At 38.7% G+C, this 21,059-nt stretch overlaps 1 protein-coding gene across 1 annotated transcript in view; it reads left to right on the top strand.

The window, feature by feature from the left end:
• Positions 1 to 21,059, top strand: part of Maoa (monoamine oxidase A) — a 98,240-nt gene that overhangs the window by 24,266 nt on the left and 52,915 nt on the right. Inside the window, exons 2-3 of the mRNA XM_074063766.1 lie at positions 9,186 to 9,280; positions 16,675 to 16,812. Of these exons, the coding sequence (XP_073919867.1) occupies positions 9,186 to 9,280; positions 16,675 to 16,812 (233 nt within the window). The remainder of the gene's footprint in view (positions 1 to 9,185; positions 9,281 to 16,674; positions 16,813 to 21,059) is intronic.

Raw genomic sequence — 21,059 nt, 5'->3', positions numbered from 1 at the left:
CGTTTTGTTTTGCAGTTCTGTTTCGTTCTTTTTTCTGAGGTTTTCCATATCCTGGCTGTTTTCTTCTTTATTGTTGTCTATTTTTGTCCTGAGTTCATTTATCCATTTATTCATTGTGTTCTCTCTTTCACTTTGGTGTTTATACAGTGCTTCTATGGTTTCCTTTATTTCTTCTTTTGCTTTTTCAAATTCTCTATTTTTATTGTCTTGGAATTTCTTGAGTGTCTCCTGTACATTTTGGTTGACCCTATCCAGTATCATCTCTATAAAATTCTCATTGAGTACTTGTAGTATGTCTTCTTTTAAATTATTCTTGTAGGCTTCATTGGGTCCTTTGGCATAGTTTATCTTCATTTTGTTGGAGTCTGGCTCTGAGTTTCTGTTCTCTTCATTCCCCTCTGGTTCCTGTACTAATTTTTTGCTGTGGGGAAACTGGTTTCCTTGTTTTTTCTGTCTTCCTGTCATTGTCCTTGGTGTTGTTACTGTCCCTGTACTGTGTGTAATTAAGTATTTTCTAGCTTGTAATAATAACAATGGTAATATTGAGAATGGAAGAGTGAGCTGAGATGGAAAGCAAGAAGTTAAAGAAAAGGGGAAAACAAATATACAGACAAGAGGGAGAAAGCAGAACAAGGTATCAGACAAGAGAGTTTCAAAGGTATAAACAGGGAGTGTTAGTGTACTAATCGACAGTAAGCTGAACAGACAATAGAGTGACAGAGAGAGGATTGAAAATCAAAGATAAAAAAATAAAAAATAAGTATATGAAAGTAATATCTATTTATAAAAATGAATTAAAATAAAATGGAAAATAGAAAATTAAAAAAAAAAAAACAAAAAACCAAAATACTTCCAAGTTTATATGCAATGCAATTTCAGTCTTAATAATTTGGATGTCCGTCTCAATCTCCAGTCCTGGAGTTGGTGCCTTAGATGTTGTTCTGTAGTTGTCTCATCAAAGGGGATGCATAAAGTAGAACAAAACTACACTCACACACACACAGAAGAAAAAAAAAAAGCCCCACCAAGTGTCCCCAGTTCAAATGCAATACAGTTTCAGTAAGTTTTTCGGCTTGCAGGTGTAATTCGGTTGTTCTCTCATCAAAGGTAGGGAGAAAAAGAAAAAAAAGCGTCTGGAGGCAGTTCTGAGAGTGGTATCTGCAACTGTGGTTTGCCTGCCTGCTGCTCTCAGCCTGTAGCTGGCGGCGTTATTTATGCAGATCTCTGGGGTGAGCTAGCACTCACCTGGTCCCACAGGCTTTGTTTGCTCAGAGTTCTCCTGTGCGGGGCCTCTGCCACAGGCTTTCCCCTTTCCAAGCACTGGGAAAGGTGCCACTGCCCGGTGTTGTCAGGCCTGCGTGTTTGTTTACAGTTCACGTGGGGAGTGGGTCTTCCCTCCTCTCACAAGCGTCCCCGCTCCTGGTTGCTGGGCGCGCCCCGCTCCCACCAGAGCCTCTCCGGCCCGCCGGGCTCGTTTATTTACAGTCCAGGGAAGGAGTCCCTTCCCCCAATCTTCAGCGCTCAGGGCGCCCCACCCTCTTTCCAGCGTGTCTTAACTGTTCTTATTGCTTAGTACTCAGTTTCTCTTTTTTTCCCGGGTGGAGGTCAGTCTGTCCAGGGGGCTATGCTGCTCTGGCCCAGGCTTCTCTGTGGGGCTACCGCGGTACCGCGAAGCTCACCTGGTCTGCGTCTTCCCAAGCCGTATGGGCGCCAGCCACTGGCGGCCCCGGGGGCCCTCCTCGGTTCTCCGTTTAATGTGAAGTGGAGATTCTCTGCACCGGCTGGAGGTGTGGAGGAGTCAAAGTTATGCCTTTTCTCGGTGATTATGCCTGCAAAGTGTGTCTCCAGCGTCTCTCCAAGATTTCACTATAGGAGGCTCGCTTTCTGCTTCCTACCTCTAGCCGCCATCTTGGAATTCTCTCTCTTAGGGTCTTTAATATGCCAGTGTTCTCTGGGAGTTTCTCCCAGAGGAAAAACAGTATTAGGTGTCCCAACTTCCATGGACATTGATATTTTTCCTGGAGCATCTTGCTTGAGGACTATTATTCCATAAAACATTTTAGGAACTATGGTTTTCAATTATAGCCTATTCTAGTGTGCAGAATTTGAAGATGGCTGTGTGGAATGCCCATGGTGTGTTTTAAATTTCAATGAAAGAATTAGGCAAATAATGAATTAAGAGGTAATTGCATTCCCTAAGTTAGGTGAGATCTGTTTATCTAAAGTGAAAATGAATTCTGAGCAATAATCAAATAAATTTAGACGTCTAGACAACCAGTTGTTGAATTCAGGGCAAATTGAAGTTAATTTGTTAGTTTTCTTCTATTTATTGTTTGAAATGGCTGCATCTTTTTAGCTTGTGGAAGTTGAAGGGATTATAAGATTTGGCCTTTTCAAAAGCAAAGACTTATTTCTCTGAAAAGAAGCACAAAATACAAATGGATATAGGTATAGACAGACAAATAGGTAGATAGACCAATAGGAATGATTGTATGTATCAGAAACAAGTTTGTGTGTGCTTTAACATTCTGTTTTCTTATGCCAGGAAGCACAATACTTATTTAAAAATCAGAAAATGTACTGCTAGTACTTAGAATCTGCTGATTCACTTAGACATAAAGGTTAAAATGACCTGGCACCCTATCCTTGTCAAACTTTCTTAGTTGCTTGAAATGAAGACAAACCAAGTGCTGGAGATGCTGCTTGGTGGTAGAACACTTGCCTAGACTGTTCAAGTCCCTGGGTTGGATCTCCAGCACTGACTGTAAACAAACAAACAAAAAGACTAAGTAGCATTAGAAACTTCCCTATTGCTGTCAGCAACATGACCAAGGCTTTATTTTCTTTGTATGTGATTTTTCTATTTGTTGCAACAAGCATTTGGGCACCTGCAATGTCGTTGGGTCTTTTCTAGGGAAGCAAAGAGGTATAATATATTTCTGCTTTCAAGAAGTTCATACCAAGATGGGTGTGTATAATCCCGGCACTCCTGAGGCAGAGGCAGGAAGATCACAAGATCCAGGCCAGCACAGGCTATATAGCAAGTTTGGGGCCAGCCTGGACTACATAGTGAGACTCTCTATCAAAAGAAAAAAGGGCTCATAGTATATGTTTAGCTCTAAAACAGAACACTTAACTGTTTCCCCAGAACTCATTTTTCCTATGGCTATTTCCAACTTAGTAAGTGGTACCCAGTTGCTCAGGTCAAAAATCGGAGCCATTCTTGACTCTTTTCTTTTTGTCATATACCACAGCTATTAAAATGGCAAGTCCTGGGCTGGTGTCATGACCCAGGTAGTAGAGTGCCTGCCTAGCAAGTGTGAGGCCCTGAGTTTAAACTTCAATACCACCAAAAAAAAAAAATGGCAAGTCCCATTGGCTCAGCCTCAAAGTATGTTCTGAATCTGACTACTTCCCCCTCCACTGAAACCACAGCCACCTTGATCCAAGCCACTGTGGTCTTTTGCCCTTGTCTAAGCCACCATAATGTCTTACCCAAGGACTTGCCTCTTAATTAGTCACCCTGCCTTCTTCCTCTTTTCTCCTTTACAGTCTATTTTCCTCACAAAAATCAGGATGATATTTTAAGAAGTTAAGATGACTCCCTCCCAATTTGTAACCCCTCAGTGACACCCCACTGTGCTTAGACCAAAACCCAAAGTCTTTGCTGCAGTTTACAATGTGATACTCCATAGTGTCTTCTTTTAGAGTCCTTAGTCTAGTTTCATCTTCTCCTTACTCATTATCCATTAGCTGCACTAGCCTCATTGTTTTTCCTTTAGCAAATCGGCTTTGTTCCCATCTTCCACAGATACTTGCATGGCTCACTTCCTGTCTTCTTAAAGTATCTGCTTTAATGCCACCTATGAGATGCTTTCATGATGACTCTATCTAAAAGAGTACTCTCCACCTCCATTCCTCTCCCTCTCCCTATACTCTGCTTCATTTATCTTTGTACCACTTAATAATCCTTAATGTTCCATAATACTTAATATTGATTTCTTTATATGTTTGCCTGCTCCCAAATAGAATGTAAGCTTCATGAGTGCTTATATTAACCTCTGTATCACACCTAGGATGGTGTTTGGGACCTGGTAGGAGCACAATATCATCTATCAGTTGAATGGATGAAGGAATAAATTTAGCTAGGTTTATGATACTTGTGAAGGTATAAAAATAAGTAATTAGCTAGTACTTGCTATTTAATGTCAACTAAAATTGGTATTGGTGGGCATTACCACCTTATTTCTGACTTTAATGCTACTATACTTTTACCATTAAACATGACGTCAAGCTTGTCACTCCAAAAGTTCTGCAAGACTTTCTAAATCACTTCAAGTATGCTGGTTTAAGTGCCTCCATTAGCACCATTTATATGCCATTATAATAGTATAGTACACAATTAGCTTTATCATGTGTTTATCTTACTGAACAACCCTAAGAAATCCTGTGTATATCCCAATAATTACTTATCCACAAAATACCCTTTGGGAAATGCTGAGTTAGATAAATCAGGACCAGGGAAGTATTGCTGAAGATAGAGCTTGAGCCAGATGTGGTGGTGCATGTCTATAATCCCAGTCCTTGGGAGGCTGAGGCAGGAGAATTGTGTTTGAGGCCAGCCTGGGTTATACAGCAAGACTCTGTCTCAAAAGAAACCAAAACAAAACAAAAAGATATAACTGGAAGTTACAAGTAAATGCTTTTATGCTAGTATAGCATAAAGAAGTTTAAAGATGAAAGCAAAATTATGAACATTAGGCAAAAGGTCATCAGTGACCTTAAGAATAATGGTGATGATGACATCTCATACTAATGGGGCATTTACTACACACCAGTCATTTGGCTGGGTGGCTGAATAGCATATTACATGCATTATCTTATTTAATCCTAATATTAGTCACCAAGGCAGACCATTAACTCCTTTTACAGATGTGCTGTGTGCATAAAATCACTTCCTATACCATTTCTTTGGGAACAGTAGCCAGTTGGAAGCCCTGCAGAATCTTTGGGAACACAGTTTCCATGAGCAGTGGCTTTAAGAAGCTGGAACATGGTTTGAGGTTGCCTTGACAACATCACTGCTAGCTGCATACAACCTCTTACCCAGGCTCTCCTCATCTAATAACCAGGACTGGTATCTGGTATCGCCTGAAATCTCAAATAAGGTATGCTTTTAGCAGACATGATTTTTTAAAAACCTCTCTAATAAATCCATCAACCTGTTTTACTTTAGTTTCTATAAAACCCAAATGATTGAAGAGTGAGACATCAGGAGAGGAATTGTATGTTTTAATTCATCATCCCTACTTAAAATATTGCAATATGACTTAAAGATTAGCCACTCCCACAATCCACTATTTTCCTGTTTTCAGAATTTTGCATTTTGAAAGTGATTGGATCTCCTTTTTTTATACTGCAAAACCTTAACAAACAGAATGTAGCTTCTCTAGGCTCTATTATCACTACTGTCATAGAAAACCATAGGACACTTAGGGGATTCTGGGCTCTTTTCCTCCTAAACAGATCCTTTTACTGTGGTTTAGGAGAGGAAACACTCTAAGTATAGGGGATGGTAGATTTTTCCAGTGCTCACTTAGGTCTCTTCCCTCAAAAACACAGGTGGATTGGGCCGGTAGAGTGGCTCAAATGGTAGAGCACCTTCCTAGAAAGCAGGAAGCTTGTTCAATCCCCCGTACTACCCTCCTACCACAAAAACAACAAAAACCTCCAGAAAACTAAAACCAAAACAAACAAAAAGACCCAAACACAGATGGAAGTATCACAGACTTTTGATACTAGGACACTATATAAGAGTTTGGCCCAGTAGATCCCTTTCCAAGGTGGCCCCTCAGCTTCTACAACCCGGTGGAAAAAAACCCACCCTAAAAGTAACAGGCAATCACATTTAGCATGAAATCACAGTGTATATATGCCATGGGAATCCAAATGTTGCCAAACTGGTGCTCTCTATCCCCTGGTTGTTAATAATTTACTAGCATATATGTACCAATCTTTTTCCTTATTTGTGGGGGGCAATAGGCTTCTCACTCTAGATTCCACATACTCAAGAAGTGGTAGAAAATGATATAAAAGAAAAGCTATAATGCACAATGAAATAAAAGGTTTAGGCTGAGATTTTTCTCTATATATAATGTGAAAGATTTAAAAAGTGACTATGAAATTAATTGTTTTTTTTTAGTTTTTTGAGACAGGATCTCATTATGTAGTCCAGGTTGGTCTTGAACTCTCGATCCTCCTGGCCTCAGTCTCTAGAGTGCTGGCATTAGAGATGTGTACCATGGCACCTGGCTGTAAAATCTGTTTTTCTAGTAGTCACATTTTATTTAGTGACTTGCCTTCATACTTAAGAACCTTTTCTAATAATTTTATCCCATTTATAAAAATGCTAAATAAATATTTCAAACGATTATGCAAAAGCCCCTAAACTATTATGTGGAGTTGACAATTGGGACGCAATTTTTCTTCTGCAACTGATCATTGGGTTTTGTAGTGACAAGAGGAAGTTAGAATGCATAATGATACACAAAATAGGTACAAAAAAGAGTAAAGTAGTATAATCCAAGAGTTACAAGAGTTAAAGTAGGTATCATCTTTAATTTTAACCATTCAAATCAACAGCCATCATTGTTATTTTAGAAAAGCTTTTCCGGACTGCAAGTGTTTGCCTGTGCTTTATTTATGACATATTGAGAATTCAAAAATTATCATATATTCTAACTTTTCAATTAATCATGAAAGTTTCTTATCAGTGTCATGAAAACAGAAATATCAGCATTCATTTATTGAGCATCTTAGAAGAAATATGCTTTGCAAATACAGTCATGCTTCAGTATCTGAAAAGGATTGGTTCCAGGACTCTTCTGGATATCAAAATCTGCAGATGCTCATGTTCCTTATATAAAATGTTGTAGTCTTTGCATAGAACCTATGCATCCCTCCCATATACTTCAAATCATCTCTAGATGACTTATAATACCTTATTTAATATAAATGCTGTGTAAATAGTTACTATACTATACTGTTAAGGGAATAATGACAAAGAAGTCTGTACATGTTCAGTACAGGCTCAGCTTTTGAAAAATATTTTCAATCTGCAATTGATTGAATATGAGTAATGCAGAACTCATGGATACAGAGGGGTGACTCTAGTGAATTTTCTTAAATAACTTAAATCTTCCCCTTCAGTAAAACAATGATTATAATTCATGATTAGGATTATAAGACTTTTACTGAATCTCATTCTTACATCTGCATTTCTTTATCCCCATGCCAAAATCCCACTTCTCAAAGGCACCAGCTTGCTTTATCCCACATTATATATATAACCTCAGGATAGTAGCACTCATATAGCACCAACTAAATGATTATTGAAAATATGTTTGCAATTCTTTTTGTCTTTAGGGTGTATACCATTCAAAATGAACTATCAAGTTACTGGGTTTTTAAATTACCCCAAATAGTTCCTCTCCTCAACCACTTGTATAGGTATCTAGGTATTATTTGTATCATTTTACTAATCTTATTCCTAGTACCAACCTTATTTCTCTTTTGCTCTAATATTCTAATTAGCATTTCTTCCTTGTAGTGTGCTTATCTCTGTAGTCTTGTTTCCATGTTATTGTAATGAAGGAAAATAAAGATAAGTAGGTGCTAAGATAGCATTTGAAGTATAGAAATAACTGTAGGGGTTTAAAAATAAGCATGCACACATATATTTCCTTACTGTGGGAGTTGAGAGGTCCTAGAAGCAGCGACACACCAATAACAGTGAGCACACATAGTACCACATCTTGTTATTTAATATTGTTCCCCAATAAAAGGGGCCAGGGCTCACTGGAGAACTGAATGATTCTAAGGCTGGGGCAGGGGAAAACAACATAAGCCCAGAGCATCTTGTAGTACTAGAAATTAAGGAAGTACTCAAATACACACTTATGCAAACACACACACAAACACACATACATAATGATGGGGGCTTGTTAAGGGGCACAGGAGCCAACTGAAAGAGCTCCCAAGAGTTTCATAGCTGGAACACTTTGAGCAATGAAATGAAATAACATAGTATTAGATTATAACCTAAGTATAAAATAAATGTCTGTGATCCCATTCTGATATAATAGTTGAATAAATAAATAAGGAAAAGGGGCAAATCTGCAGTGCAGAAGAATTCTGAACAATTCAGGTGTATACTCCACTCTCAAAAGGTAGAACATATCTTCCCACTGCTTAAATGTAGGCTATACATAGCCTTCCTTTCAAAGAGTATGGTATGGAAAGGGGAATGGAAGAGTAACTTTACAGTGGAGAAAACTGACAAGCCCTTCCACAGCTAGGTGATCAGATCAATGTCACCATATTGATAACATGCACCTTTGAAATAATGTTAATCTACAACATGTTCTCAATATTTCTGGTATTCCTATGTTGGGATTAAAATATCCTATATTTTATAAAAGCTCTTATTTACAGATGAATACTTACTCTCAGCTTTGTTTGAGCCAATGACCGAAGTATGAAACATGGTTCCTATCTTTTGGTAACTTAGAATCTAGTAAGGGTAACAAAATCTAGGCTTTGTAATTCAGATATGAATCACAGGAGGTGATGATACAGGATTTTTAAGTTGAAGAAAGCATAGATATACTGAAGACTGGTGAAGGCAGGGAAAATTTGCAGGAAAACGTACTCTTCTGTTTATATAATCAGCATTCAATTTTTTCATTTTTATGTATTATTAATTTTTTGCAGTATTGGGGATTGAACCTAGGGCCATGAGCATGCTAGGCAAGCATTCTACTAATGAGCAGTATCCCTAGCCTTGTTTATATAATCAGGATTTCTGGGAGAGGGGCTCACAAAATTCTCTAAACATGATTTGATTATTGCCAACAAAACCAAGATACACATTTTGATAATTACTACTTTTTTTCTGTCAACCAACCTGAAATATAAGCTGACTAAACTAGTCATTTTAGGATCCCTTATGTTAGACAATAATTTTGGTGGCTTAATTAATCAGTATGGTTGGAATTTCTTAGAAAAACAGCAAAATCAATGAATCATATGCAATAGTCTGTACTCATTTTGTGGGTAGACCTGGTTAAATCTTATATGTCTAACATCTAGATGTTAATATATCATCTCTTTTGTTTTCCCCATAGGATTGGCTGCTGCCAAGCTCTTGACTGAATATGACATTAATGTTTTGGTTTTGGAAGCCCGGGATAGAGTTGGAGGAAGAACATATACAGTGAGGGTAAGTAATTTTAATACTTACATACAATATCTCACTCAAAACTTCAAGTGGGGATATTTGAAATCATGGCACTGGAGGAGATCTCAAGAGTTCATGCAGTTAAACCACTTATCCTCCATGGCCCTAAACTACTTCATCAAGTAAGTGATTATTCTTTTCAACAAGCACTCACTGAAGAATGACAGCCTCTGACTTTCAGTCATTCACATTCTAATAAAGACAAACAAATGTGAACAAACAACTTCAATACAGTGTCATAATTTCTATACTAGAGGTCTAAATCAAATGTGTAGCATCTGGTTATGGTTTAGCTGGACTTGAAGTGACTGCACACTCCCAATAAACTCATATATGCATGTATGCACATACCCACCTACACCCATACACACTTGCTTTAGGTTCCTTGTTTATCCAACATTATGCAGCTCAAAGAAGTATGGTGGCATAGTAAGCAGGAGCAAATATAGCCCACTTGGGTCAGGTCTGGCTAGTTATGAGAAGGAAGTTCAGTTCTTGCTCCATCATTGTCTTTTTATACTTGGGCCTATGTTACCATTCTGAAAAAAATGCATGCTAACAATTGTTTACTCCTATTGTGTTTGCAGGTGGCTGAATTAGTAACAGCTGATGAAAGTACACATGGGGAAGATATAGAGCAGAAAGGAAATAGGGCCAAAGATGGAACTTTGAGGAGCATGCAGATAAAAGGAAGGGGTCATGTAAAAGGAGCAAGAGAGAAACCATAAAGGCAAAGGAGGAGGACCAGACAAGAACAGTGTTATGCCAGTCAGTGGAAGAAGGAGGACAGGATGTTCAACAGAGTCAGATGACATGGGATAAGACAGAAAAGAGGCCTTGTTAGAGTGTGGTAAAGGCTGAGGACTAGAAGTAAGGAAAAAAAACAGGCTTGAGGTGACTGCAAAAAGAAGCATCTATCTAACTAGAAGATGTTTCAGTTAGACTAATAACACAATGGCCTAGGCAGTAACAGTGGCATAGGCAATGCAAACATTTAGTTTTTTCATAGAATTAGTAGGGTGGTAGGCACTCCAGGCTGGTGCAAGGGTTCAGCTTTGTCATCAAGGTTTCAGGCTCTTGCTGTCCCTCTGCTCTGCCATTCTTTGCATGTTGGCTTATTGGATTCTGATAACAAGATGGATGCTATGACACTAAGCATCAAGTCCTCCTTCAAGAATGGAGAATTGCCAGGTGTGGTGTTTCATAATCCCAGCTCTTGGGAGGCAGAGGCAGAAGGATCTCGAGTTCAAGGCCATGTGGGGCTATGTGGTGAGACCCTATCTCAAAAACAAACAAATAAAACATAAGGAAGGAGAGTGAAGGAGCAGCAGCATCCTTGGCTGCTCCAAAGCTTTTCCTTTATCAGAAGACTCCAGCGGACATTTGCTTTACTTTCCTTGGGCAGAGTCACATGAATATCTTAAGCTCTTTCAGTCACACCATGCCATGCACTCTTTCTATCATTTGCATCCTACCTTGCTAGATATATGACGATGCATTACATAGGCTATTTCTACTTTGCTCAGCTCTACGAATGTGTTCTATAGTCTTGTAACTCAGTGTGATGTGTGGAACTTGAGAGAAATGCAGACTCTTAGACCCTATCCCAGCCCTGCTGAATCTGCGCCTGCATTTTGACAAGCTCCTCAAGGGAGATTGCAGAAGTGCTGGCTAGTTTTAGTTTAATGCTGTTCTAAATTAAGTTTACTTGGAGAGTTTCTGAGTGCTCCCTTGGATGTAGTCTGATAATTGGTCTGGGAGTGAGGAGGCTGGGATTCTGGCCTTTGTATGGGCCTAACATCTGTCTTGGATAAGTCCTTCTAGCACTTCACATCCCAGTTTTCTCATCTGGGCAATATGATACAGTCCAAATGCCTTCACGAAGTTCCCTTTCATCTTCACTTTTTTACTTTTTGAGACAGGGTCTGGCTATATAGCTCAGGCTGGCCTGGAACCTGTGATCTTCCTGCCTTAGCCGCCTGAGTGCTGGGATTACAGATGTATACCACTATGCCTGGCTCATCTTTAAATGCTAATTGGAGGCAATGTGTGTTAGTTCAAAAGAAGGGTTGCATATTCTGCCTGTATACCCTTTGTAGATGTGATTTTTCTGAAGAATTTTCCTTCATTTCAGAGATAGTTATTAAGTTGTTCCTTAGCCCTACTTTTCTTATCTCTGAAATATCTTGCTTATTAAATAGGAGCATTAGTCATGTTGCAGATTTTCAGTTAAGAACAAGTTGTGTAAAGGAAATGAGAATTCTAACATGCTTGTCCCAACCCATGCTATTGGCCTAGGCTGCTTGGCCATGTTGCATCATTTATATATGTCAGAACCAGATAAGAACTATTAGTGTGTTTTCAGTGTTATACACTTCTTAGGTATATGATAAAGGAACCTCAGAAATGCTTAGAAATGAGCACTTAGCATTTATATTTCAAATGACTGGAAGGAGAAAAAGAAGACTTTAAGAAAAAGAGACAAAAGTGGCATTTAATAGGAAGATGAATCAAATATTGAGATTTGCTTCAAATAGCATAGTCAGTTAGGATAATTTTGGAATGATATGCCATAAAAACTGCTCTGGACCTTAAAGTTCCAAAATGTCAAATTTGGTATTGTTACCCAATAGCTGTTCAGATGAATTTTCCATCTATAATTATTCAGAATCTAACTAATAAAGTTGAAGTGCCTACAGGGTTGCCACAAGGTTGCTGTATTTGTTTCCTAATATAGTTCCATGTCCATGGCCTCTTCAAAGACTGAGTAATGAGATCTAAATAAAGGCCATAAAGACTGAGTACAACAGGGTAGAATATAGTACTACACTTCTAGTGACTTCCTGCTGAACCCAAAGCATATCATTTAGAATGTTTCTGCTTTGTAAAGAAATGTTCTATAAAATGTCTCAGCCTTTTAACTACTTCACTTAAGATTATTCCCTTTTTTAATTTATTTTTTATTATTGTTGTACTAGGAGTACATTGTGACATTTACCAAAGTTCTCACAATATAGCATAGTTGAATTTATCCCCTCCATCATTCTCCTTTATCTTCCCTTTCTCCATTTCTGGAATAGTCTCAACAGGTCTCATTTTTCCATTTTCATACACGAATACATAATATTTCCACCATATTCACCCTTCTACACACTTTTCTTTTTTTCCTGCACACTTTTCTTATATCCTCCCCCCTTCCACTGGTTCCAATCCCCAGGCAGGACATGTTGTACCTTCCTGTTCTCTGTTTTTGAAAAAAGACATTTTTGTTTGTATGAGATATCTATATAGGGAGTTTCATTGTTACTTTTCCATGTATATATGTATTATAACCCGAATTGGTTCATCCCCTCTATTTTTCTCTTTCCAGCTTAGTCCCCATTTTTAGGGTAATTTCGACTGGTTTAAAAATTCTATATTCATTGTCGTATAGACAGTACATCAACCATATTTACATTCTTAACTTCCTTCTTTTACTCTCCCTCTCCCATTAGTGATCTCCCCTTAGTGTGACCTGTTTTTCATAATATTGCTTGTATTTGTATTGGGTCTATATTCCACATATGAGAGAAAACATGTGGCCTTTATCTTTTTGAACCTGGCTAACATCACTTAAGATGATGTTCTCCAGTTCCATCCATTTACCTGCAAATGACAAAATTTCATTCTTCTTTATGGCTGAATGAAGTTCCATTATATATAAATACCATATTTTCTTAATTCATTCATCAGTTGTGGGGAATCTTGGCTGTTTCAATACCTTAGCTATTTTGAATAATGCTGCAACAAACATGGGTGTACTGGTTTCTTTATTGTAACCTGACTTACATTCCTTTGGGTATATCCTTAGGAGTGGTATTGCTGGATCATATGGCAGTTCTATTTTTAGCTTTTTGTTGAGCCTCCATACTGTTTTTCATAGTGGTTGTACTAATTTACATTCCTACCAACAGTGTAGGAGGGTTCCTTTTTCCCCATATCTTTGCCAACATTTGTTGTTGTTTGTGTTCTTCATGGCAGCCATTCTAACAGGAATGAGGTAGAATATTAATGTGATTTTGATTTGCATTTCTTTTATGGCCAAGAATACTGAGCATTTCTTCATGTGTTTTTTGGCCATTTGGACTTCTTCCTTTGATAAAGCTCTGTTCAGTTTGCCCATTTCTTCATTGGCTCATCAATTTTTTAGGAGTTTAGTTTTTTGTGTTCCCTGTATATTCTGGTTATTATAGGTATAGCTGGCAAAGATTTTCTCCCATTCCGTGGACTGCGTTTTTATTCTGGTGAACATTTCTTCTTTTGTGCAGAAGATTCTTAGCTTCATGTCAATCTTTTCTCTTAGTTGCTAAGCCATTTAAGTTCTGTTTAGGAAGTCATTGCCTATGCCTGTTAGTTCCAATGTATTCCCTGCTCTTTTCTTCATTAACTTCAAAGTTTCAGTTCTTATATTAAGTCCTTAATCCACTTTGAGTTAATACTTGTATAGGGTGAAAGACATGGATCTAGTTTCAGTTTTCTGCATGTGGATATCCAGATTATTCACTTTAAAGAGAGTGCCAGTGGTCATAGGAAAACTTCCCAAAGTCCTCTTGCTATCTTTGTTAAAGCTAGAAATTTATTGGTAAACTGGTTCCAGTTTTGTTCTTCAATCTTAAAATGAATGTTGGAGACTCTAGGACCATTTGTATGGTTAGTAAAGAGAGCATGAATATTATGATCAACAGACTAAAGTCAAAGAAGCCCTTCATTTCTACTACTGTGGCAGAATGGAAACCCTGAATAGCTCTTCCCATTGAAATAATTACAATGTTGAAAAAAATACACAGTACTGGTCTGATAGAGAAGTTAGAAATTTGTGTATCTCCTGGATGTTGAACAGGCATCTTAAACTTAACCATCCCAAATTGAATTTCTTATCTTCTTCCTCAAGAGCATTAATCCAAAGCTTGTGTAGCTCAGTGATTGATCACTTGCCTAATATGCAAGAAGCACTGGATTCTATCTCTAGCACTACAAAAAAAATAAATTAAAAAGAAAGAAGACTCCACCTCTAGCAGGCTTCTGCTGGTCAGAAGACAGCCACTTTGCACACACTTTGGGTCATGCTCAGTATTACCAGACTCATATTCATTTTGTCAAAGGAAATTCTTTTGGCTTTGTCTTCAAAACATATTTATAATTCAGTTCTTCCTAACATTTCCATGGCTACTTCCTTGTGAGAGCTACCATCATCTCATCATCTCTAGTCCAGGTTACTCCAATAGCTTTCTCACTGATTCTATTTTCACCCTTGCTCCCTATAATCAGTTCTTTTTTTTTTTTTTCGGTAATAGGGCTTGAACTCAGGACCTACACCTTGAGCCAGTCCACCAGTCCTTTTTTGTGATGGGTGTTTTTGAGGTAGGGTCTTGCAAACTATTTGCCTGGATTGGCTTCAAGCTGCCATCCTCCTGATCTCTGCCTCCTGAGTAGCCAGGATTATAGGTATGAGCCACTGGTGCCTGGCCCTATAATCAGTTCTTAGTGTAGCATCAGTGAGAGTGAGCTGTTCAAGTCTAAGTTAGATCTTAGCACTCCTCAAGGCCTTCCTAAGGCTCCCCTTCTCACTCAAAGGTAAAAGCCAATGTCCGTACCATGTCCTCTAAGACTTCACCTGACCTGATCCCCAATAGCCTAACCTCATCTCCAGTTCTCTTTTTCTTGCTTACATTGCTGTAGCTACATTGGCTCCCTTGCTAGTGAACATATCAGGTACACTTCTTTTGTAAAGTGTTTGTACTGGTTTTTCCTTCTGTCATAGTATGCATTTTTCTGGAAAATAACAGATTGGGTAAATTGTACCAAAACACAGAGACTAGACAAATTGCACTGTATGTGTGCATGTGTGTGAGAATGCATACACACACACACACACATACACACCTTCAAATTATAAGAGAACCAGAGACCTAACAAGGTAGTGAAGAATCACTGAACCAACATCTGGAAACGATTGAATTATCCTTCCCAGGATGGTAGAGAGAATTACTGATCATTGAAGAAGGTGCTAGGAGGCTGAGCAGTACTTTTGATAGTCTTGCAAAGCTAGAATGAAAGACGATAAAGTCCAGAGCCCATAGTAGTGTGTGTGTGTGTGTGTGTGTGTGTGTGTGTGTGTGTGTGTGTGTGTGTGTGTGTGGAGGGGGTGGTATTTGGTCAGTTCCTTACTTTGAGTTGGACTACATCTTAGGATTAACAGTGAACTGCGAGAGGACAAGGCCCTATGTGCATTTCAGCCCAGCTTCAAATCATCTCAGATACTTAAGTTAACTGATACTGTTAGGATTCCAAGCACCGTGAAGAAGTAAACATAAATCCTTTCTTAAAAAGGTATCTCCTAGCATCCAAATTATTTATTTATGTTTTCAAGTACAGTGAGTATCGTAACAATTAAAAAAATAGGCAAGCAAGAAGGAAAGGCAACATGCACACACAAGAACTGGTCCAAACAACAAAATAGAAAGAGACCCATAAAAAGATATGGGGGAGTTGTAGCTCAATAATATTCAATTTATTAATTAAATCATTGGAAAATATGTTAATAAAAAAGCTAGGCACTGGTGGCTCACAGCAGTAATCCTAGCTACTTGGGAGGCAAAGATCAGGAGAATCACAGTTTGAGGCCAGCAAATGGTTCCTGAGACACTAACTCAAAAAAACCCATCACAAAAAAAGGATTGACAGAGTGGCTAAAGTGGTGGAGCACCTGCCTTAGCAAGTATAAGGCCCTGAGTTCAAGCCCCAGTGCTGCAAAAATTAATAAAAAGCTATAAAAAGTGGAAAACTGCATTTAAGAGGGGGAAAGAAAACAATTTGAGCTTATGAGTGTTTGCATATTTGTAAATAATTTAGTAGGTATATGAATCTTTTTATACTTTTTAATATTCTTTTCCTGTGATGCATTCTTTTCTGGAAATGTTCTAAAATATAATCACAAGCCCTTGAATGTGGGCTGATTTAAAATTTCATCTGGTAGAAATCATGGAGTCAGGACTAATGAATCTCTGAGTGGCTCCTCCAGCAATAACTCCAGAAAAAACACACGTAATAACTTAAGTGTTTTACACAGGATCTAGACTAGAAGAATGTACTATAGTGTTCTTTATTCTTTATGTGTGTTTTGCTGACTCAACTTCACCAATAGATCTACAAAAGGAGGTATTCAATGAAATGCCAGACAGCATTGTGCCCCAGTTCTTCAGTTGCACTTTATAAGCACTTTCTAAGGACACAGTTGATTTTGCAAAATAAATGAAATTATTTTTAATAAGAAATAAAGACTTTTAGATTCCAAGTTTTAACTAACATTTTCTGACCACTTTTTTTTCTTTTTGCAGAACGAGCATGTTAATTGGGTTGATGTTGGTGGAGCGTATGTGGGACCAACTCAAAACAGAATCTTACGCTTGTCTAAGGAGTTAGGCCTAGAGACTTATAAAGTGAATGTCAATGAGCGCCTAGTTCAATATGTCAAGGTAAGCCTGACTTTTTATCCAACTGACCAATGAAGGAGCATTTTCCCTGTGAAACATTTGGTTTGTTTTTAGTTTTGTTTTTCCTAAGGCAATCATAAAAATAGGCTCTTTGGTTTAATGTGATCGTCTGCTTTTTCTTTTCCTTCCCTTCCCTTTCCTTATTAAATAAAAAGATTTCTAAGAACTCCTAGAATCATTGTGGCATATCATGCCTCTGCTTGGCCCTCTCCCCCATGTCCATATGACCTCCTAGGCTGTACCCCCACTCTTTTTCCTAATGCATTTGCAGGACGCTAAAGCCCCTCCACAAGGAACACAATAGTTTGAGGCCACTTCTTGGTACTTTTTTTTTCCTTTTTTTCACGGAACTGGGGTTTGAACTCAAGGCTTCATGCTTACAAAGCAGGTGCTTTATCACTTGAGCCATACCTCCAGTCTGAGGCCACTTCTTTAGCCTATGAGCTGGTTGTTTCTCCTCATTCTTCCTGACATGTCTTTGAACACTTTGATCATTTCCTTTGTACCTGGCTTTGACTCTGGAATTCTAGTTCAGTTGTTCATTTTCCTACTGTTTAAACAAAAGATTGTTTAAACTCAGCTTCTCGTATCCACCTAAGAAAAAATAGCTGTCACCATTGTTATTCTTTCTCACTGAAGCCAAACAGGGAGTGGTTGAAGTCTGGAAAGGTGCCTTGAGAAGTCAAGTTTCTGATCTGACATTGCAAACTACTTCCTGGAACTACTGGGACATTTACTCATTCTAATGGCAGAATTCTCGTGCCAGTAACCACTTCATTTTTAAACACATCTCCTCCTGACTCTGCTGCAGATAGTCTTTGTGGGTCTAGAAGCTACAGGACTTTGGGAGTATCCTGGGAGTTAAGGACATTTGTGATAAATATACACTTGATGTCCAGTGAGGAGATCAGGAATTTTGGCAAACTCTGATAGCCATGTGGTTCGGGAGACTTGGAAGAGTCCAGTAGTAACATGTAAAAAAACAAATCAGTAGCCTTTAGAAAAATTGTGGGTTCAGAAGTTAAGGGAGGAATGAAAAATTATATGAAACAGCAGTTGAGGATGCCCTCAATTTCTCAATCCCAGTGGCAGAGCCCTTGCCTACATGCATGAGGCCCTTGGTTCAATACCCATCACCACACACAAAAAAATTATACAAAGTATTTAGAAATGTTGGCTTCAGTAACCCAAAATAAAAAACTTTGCTTCTCCATTTTCCCTTTCTTTACAGCACAGTATTTCCCTAGGCTAGTAAAAAATAACAACAGTAAGAATAGTAGCAGTTAACGTTTATTGAACTCTTTTGTGTTTTCATATTTAATGTGAAGAGGGAAAGCCAGTCCTTTGCACTCAACTATTAATTAAATAGTCATGGAAATTCACTCTACTCTTAACTGGGAAGCAAATTAATGTGATGAGTACACTGAGAGATTTTTATTTTGCCTAGAGACTAATAATAAACAACTAAGTGCTTTTTATTCATGAGCTCATTAAATTTTTACATCTGCCCCACTAAGCTGGCATCATTATCCCCATTTTGTAGATGACAAAACTAAGGTTCAAAGAGGTAAAGTGACTTCACAAAGCTATAAAACTAGTAGCAATCTGCGAACTCCTGAGTGCATGTGTTCCATTATCCCAATATATGGTGTAGGAAATGACACTGAGGGTGCTGAATCGAAGTACACCGTACCTTCAACATTTGTTTGAACAAATCCATCATCTGCCTGGCTCATATGATGAATGGATGCAGCTGAAAGACCATTCTTCTTTTACTTTCTTACTCTTCCAGTTCCATTTTCCTTTATGTACATTCTAAAAACTGGGGAAATATAATACACTTGTAGATGTGTCCTCAAACTAAGAACCTGCTAGTCTCCCAGCTATGCCCACTCTAAAACACTACTTGCTAATATGAGATTTTGAAAGGGACATGCAGTTCCAGCTTTGGTGAGTTCCTCACTAAGAGAGAAGGTGGAGGCAAGGAGGGATTAAAATGAGAAAGGGCTATTTGTGAGTCTTGATTTTGCCTGCAAGTTATCAATGGATCGTAGCTGTGGCCAACCTTCATAACAGAACCTTTTGAGTTAAGTATCTTCAGTTACATATTGTGCTTTCAGATGTCCATGAAATTTTCTGGACTTTACAAGGAGCCCCATTTTCTAAAAATTCCAGTGTGATCATTTCATACTTTAAGAGGGCCCTATTTTAAGAGGGTAAACTCACAGGAAGTCTTAAAGGAATGCTGTGTGCTACATCGAGTGCCTAAGTTAAGAAAAGAAATGTTAAGAGTAGCATGTAGGGTCACCTTCTTCATTGCTGCTGCTGAGTAGGTACACACCATCCTTGATAGTGCTGTTTTAAGAATGAGCACAGCTTCACCTTTCTGGAGATGGGAGCTACTCAACTCCTATTGTATTTCTCTTTTGCAAAAGCACAAATGTCACTAAGCTATCACATATATAACCTACTGGAAGGAAGCATCTTGTAGCTGGGCACCGGTGGCTCACATCTGTAATCCTAGCTATTCTGAAGGCAGAGATGAGTAGAATCACGGTTTGAAGCCAGCACAGGCAAATAGTTCCCTATCTCGAAAAGACCCTTCACAAAAATAGGGATGGTGGAGTGGCCCAAGGTGAAGGCCCTGAGTTCAAGCCCCAGTACTGCAAAAAAAAAAAAAAGAAGAAGAAGAAGAAGGCATCTTGTGACATTGGACTTAGCAGGCTGTGGCTGCTTTTAGAATGTAAGTATTAAGGGGTGCCAGTAGCTCACACCTATATTCCTAACTACTTCGGAGGCTGAGATTAAGGGGATCATGGTTCAAGGCCAGCCCAGGTAAATAGTTCTCAAGACCCCCATCTCCAAAATAACCAGAGCAAAATGGACTGGAGGCATGGCTCAAGTGGTAGAATGCCTGCTTTACAAATACAAAGCCCTGAGTTTAAACCCCAGTCCTACCAGAAGGAGGAGGAGGAAGAGAAGGAGGAGGAGGAGGAAGAGGAGGAGGAGGAGGAGGAGGAGAGGAAGAGGAGGAAGAAGAAGAAAAAGAAGGAGAAGAAGAAGAAAGAAGAAGAAAAGAAGAAGGAGGAGGAGGTAATTATTACTGAGTGCAGTGGCTTGTGCAGATTAGGAAGATCAAAGTTTGAGGCCAGCCTGGGCAAAAAGTTTTTGAGACCTCATCTTAACCAATAAAAAGCTGGGTGTGGTAATGCATGCCTGTCATCCAGCTATGTGTAAATAGGAGCATCTTGGTCCAGGCTGGCCCAAACAAAACCGTGAGACCATATCTGAGAAATAATGAAAGCAAAAAGGACTGAAGGTGTGGCTCAAGTAGAAGGGCACCTACCTAACCAAAAATTGTTATTAAGTTGGACACACCTGTAATCACAGAACTTGGGAGGTTAAGGCAGGAGAATCAAGAGTTCAAGCCCAGCCTGGGCTACATAGACAGACCCTGTATCAAAAAACCAAGCCAAAAAAATGTAATTATTAACCCCTCACTCATTGCCATCACATGGCCATGTACATAAACACAATAGTGGGATTAGACCATAATTATTAAACACACAGCTGGTGGAAGATTTGGTGCTTAGACCCATGCTTCCCTTTTCTTTGGACAACAAATAGCACATTTAAATCTCTGCCACAGCCATTGATCCCTCAAGGTCAGCACCAATCCCATAGTAATGATAAGGTTGATTCTTCTCTACTGAGCTTCTAGTATGTTCTCTCTAGGCCCTGTGCCAAGATCTTTACTTCTATTATATTAACCCTTATCAGAACCCTAAGGGTTAAGGGGCTATATCATAGAAAAGGCCAAGTAATCTGCAAAGTGAATAAGGGCCACTAATCAAGGTCTTTCTACTGTTCCATGTTAAATCTTGCTATGCCAGAGTCCAGTTTCAGGGACTGTGGACTCCAGGAGACTGCTTCACAGTTTGTGATTATCCTGGTTCTCTTTGATGTCTCTCTTATAAGGATCACCCCATGTCCTTCTCTGTGTCTCCACATGCAGTGCTAATGACCATTCTACTCAGTCCTTTGACCTGGAAGCCTAAAAGAGCAATGTGACTAGCTACTATAATACTTGTTATAGTGGTTTCTCTTATGATGATCAGGAAACTATAAGTAGAAGAGGTCATACTAAGGAAAAGCAGAAAGATATTTAGTTCAGTATTCCAAATAAGATTGTTAATAAATGGAATAGTGAAAAAACAACTCCACTTATT

This window comes from Castor canadensis, chromosome X (genome assembly GCF_047511655.1).
Source record: "Castor canadensis chromosome X, mCasCan1.hap1v2, whole genome shotgun sequence".
Lineage (NCBI taxonomy): Eukaryota > Metazoa > Chordata > Mammalia > Rodentia > Castoridae > Castor > Castor canadensis.
This window is presented reverse-complemented; position numbering and strand designations above follow the sequence as displayed.